The 3,688-nt window shown below is 38.7% G+C and overlaps 1 protein-coding gene across 1 annotated transcript; it reads left to right on the top strand.

The window, feature by feature from the left end:
* Nucleotides 1-1,697: 1,697 nt before the first annotated feature.
* On the top strand, nt 1,698-2,852 carry LOC110900007. The gene is made up of 2 exons (XM_022146912.1): nt 1,698-2,002; nt 2,516-2,852. Exons 1-2 carry the CDS (start codon nt 1,698-1,700, stop codon nt 2,850-2,852), a joined length of 642 nt encoding a protein of 213 aa, XP_022002604.1.
* The last annotated feature ends 836 nt before the right edge of the window (nt 2,853-3,688 follow it).

The raw sequence follows: 3,688 nt of genomic DNA, 5'->3' as shown, positions 1-3,688 counted from the left end.
GTTCGATAAAATCACGTAAGTCATCCCTAGATTGGGTTATTCCAAACCTTCCTTATTAAAATAATCATCCCTTAAGGAGGAAGTGCCACGGGCTATAATACACTGTCCGATTGCGACATCAACAATTGTGATCTTTCGAAATTCCCCATCCTAAGGGGATGAGCTATGCTCAAAGCCCTCTAGACCATAATCCTGTCGTCATGTCATTATTATGACCACTGAATGACAGTTGATTTAAATTAAAGTACTAATCCTGTCGTCATGTCATTATTATGACCACTGAACGACAGTTGATCAAATTAAGTGCTAATCCTGCCGTCATGTCATTATTATGACCAATGAACGACAGTTGATTAAATTAAGTGCTAATCCTGCCGTCATGTCATTATTATGACCACTGAACGTCAGTTGATCAAATTAAGTGCTAATCCTGCCGTCATGTCATTATTATGACCACTGAACGTCAGTTGATCAAATTAAGTGCAAATCCTGTCGTCATGTCATTATTATGACCACTGAACGTCAGTTGATTAAATTAAGTGCTAATCCTGCCGTCATGTCATTATTATGACCACTGAACGACAGTTGATTAAATTAATGGCACTGATCATGTCGTCATGTCATTACTGTGACCGCTGAACGTATCATCAGTGCAATGACTATATGTCTTAACATCTTAAGAGATGTTAATTGATAGGCCCCCAGGCCAGAAATTTTAATAAAGACAGTCGTAACTTACAACTCCCTGTCAAGAAAAGGCAAGAACACGTTCAGGCCTAAATACCTTAATTCTACAAAATCAAGGTTGATAATATAAAGTTGTCCCTATGACTTGGTCTCTTGTGCCATAATTATATAATATTAAATTAGGATTTATGATAAAAATCCTGAATAAAATAAACATCCCTCTTTTCCCTGCCAGTATGCAGTTTAAAAAGAATCTTAAAGGTGAGACCTAGCCTACACGGCCAAGATGGTGAAACCTACTCAAGGGATTCAGATCCTTGTTAACACCTAAGCACGTGTTAACACTATTGACAAATGTGATTCGGGAAAATCACAACAGTCATCCTTATATTGGATTCTTCCAATTTTCTTATCTGGCCTAGTGATTTAGAAATCACGGCTTGTGTCATCCTATAAGATGATCACATTATAAACATCCGATAGTGATGAAGTGCCTACGGGCTAAACTTGTTGTCCGATAAGACAATGACAGTGGTGGTCTGTGACCTCCTGTCTAAAAGTGTTGGACCAGGTCCAAGCAAAATAATCGGTAGGATCCATACGATCTCGACTAATAGCATCTGAGAAGATGATCATATTATAACCATCCCTCAGAAGGGAAATGCCCACGGGCTATACCTATTGTCCTAAAAAGACAAAAGACAGTTGAAGTCTACAACTCCCTGTCAAGAGAAGGTACTGAATGCGATTCAAACCTTAATACCTTGATTCTCTGAAATCATGACTCATAAATTAAACCGTCCATGTGACTAGGCCTTTCGTGCCACTAGTAAAACCGTTATTGTTTTTATAATTAGGTTAAGTTATAATACAAATCCTAAACAAATGTGATTAATAAATTAACCAACTATGGTCTCCGTTACCATGGTTAATGAATTGCCATAAAAGACAATTCCATAATAAGCTCCCAAGTAAACTATTGTCCTTGTTTTATGTAACAGTTCAATTAAATGGCTGGCTCAGATAAAATTAATAGCCACCCAATGGAGAACAATGATAACGCCCGAATTAATTTAACGGGTGCTGAACTAAAAACGTTGGTAGACGACGCAGTTAAGAAGGCCTTAGAGCGGCAGTACGAAGAGTATAGTGGGACTCGTAGTAGGACCCTATCTATACCACATTCGAAGCCTCCTTCCAAGAAGGATGAACCCAAGAAGGAAGATGACGAGCGTCACCCTTCTAATAATTACAGCGATCCGTCTCAACAGATCATACTGAATCAAGGACCCCATGATAAGGGTTGCTCCTACAAGTACTTTGTTTCATGTAAACCCCGGGATTTCACTGGGGAGAATGGAGCTGTAGATTGTATGACATGGTTAGATGAAATGGATACGGTTGTGGGCATCAGCGGATGCGCTGAGAGGGATGTGGTCAAGTTCGTGTCGCAATCATTTAAGGGTGAGGCCTTAGCCTGGTGGCGGTCGTTGATTCAAGCCACCGGGAAAATCCCTTTGTACAACATGACTTGGGATCAGTTCGTTACTCTTATCAAAGAGAATTACTGTCCTCAACATGAAGTTGAGAAAATTGAAGCTGGCTTTATATCCTTGGTTATGACAAATTTAGATTGTCAAGCATACCTCACCAATTTCAATACACTGTCCAGACTGGTTCCTTACCTAGTAACACCGGAACCAAAGAGGATTGCTCGCTTCATTGGGGGTTTAGCCCCAGAAATCAAGGCCAGTGTTAAGGCCTCAAGGCCTGCTACGTTCAGGTCAGCGGCAGACCTGTCGCTATCTCTTACACTTGATATAGTCAGGGGCATGGCTGCCAAGGCCTCTAAAAATGGAAAGAGAAAAAGGGAGGATGAGAATTCTCGTCGCTCCGATAGGAAGAGTTCCGGGTTAAAAAGAGGCAGTCAACAGTCGGTTGAGAAGACCAAGTGCGAAACCTGTAGGAAATACCACCTCGGGAAATGCAGATTCGAATCTCAGCCCCTACCTTGTGGAATTTGCAAATCACAGGAACATAAAACCCTGGATTGCGAAAAGCTAAAAGATGCAACCTGTTACGGTTGTAACGAGAGGGGGCATGTCAAGACCAACTGCCCTAAGAATCAGAAGAAACCCGAAGAAGCCAAAAGAACAAACGCATGAGTCTTCGGAAAGAACGGCCAGAAGATGGTGCAGTATTATAAGGATACAGCGGGTACCTTTCTTATCAAACGGTTATGAAGAAAATAGTTACTACTGGCACATATAATTCCATAAGAGATCATATTTGTTGAGAACTATTGACTCCGCATGTTTAGGATCTCAATCATTTGATATGAGATAGGAATTTGTCATTTGTACCTAAGAAAACGCTCCAACAAATCTTAGATCGATGTTGTACCTATTAAAAATCACTCTGTTCTGATATCCTCGTGGCAGACTTTTGAGCTGTCCAAAAATTCATCAATATAATAAAGACAGAAGTGACGTTTTGATCCCCTGTCAAGAAAATGATGAATTCGGCCGAACCTTAAATGCCGTTTATGGTCTTTCATGACCTAGACTAAACATAATGAATATATATATATATATATATATATTAAATAACGTTCATTGAGAATGTTAGTACTATATTAACCTATATGGTCTATAAATACCATGGTTAGTATATATTAAGGCCATCTAGATAAAGAGTAACAATTGTTGGTTTGCAACTAATAAATTGTTTTAATGGCATTAGAAATCTGGAGTACTTTCCCTAACCTTTATCATAAACTTAAATGCCAAAAGTTTTATTTTGAATCAGATACCAATAAATCCTTCATAAACAATAAATATAGCAAGCTTTTTACAAACGTTTCATAAAACCCTATATATTTAGCATAATGTAAAAACCTACGGATGGAAAATTCATAAGAATCCTTCCGAAAAGTCTAAAAGTACTCTTTCTTCGCAATAGAGTACGACAACATATGTTATTATTTCTCATTGTTTTTCTA

Source organism: Helianthus annuus, chromosome 2, assembly GCF_002127325.2.
Source record: "Helianthus annuus cultivar XRQ/B chromosome 2, HanXRQr2.0-SUNRISE, whole genome shotgun sequence".
In the NCBI taxonomy this organism is placed as follows: Eukaryota; Viridiplantae; Streptophyta; class Magnoliopsida; order Asterales; family Asteraceae; genus Helianthus; species Helianthus annuus.
Note: the sequence above shows the minus strand (reverse complement) of the source record. Positions and strands in the feature narration are given on the sequence as shown.

What these genes read in the sequence shown, in the direction of transcription:
- LOC110900007 (XM_022146912.1), top strand. Translation starts at nt 1,698, where the DNA reads ATGGCTGGCTCAGATAAAATTAATAGCCACCCAATGGAGAACAATGAT. An exon ending in GATAAGGGTTGCTCCTACAA is followed by an intron (nt 2,003 to 2,515) that starts GTACTTTGTTTC and finishes TGATATAGTCAG; the next exon opens with GGGCATGGCTGCCAAGGCCT.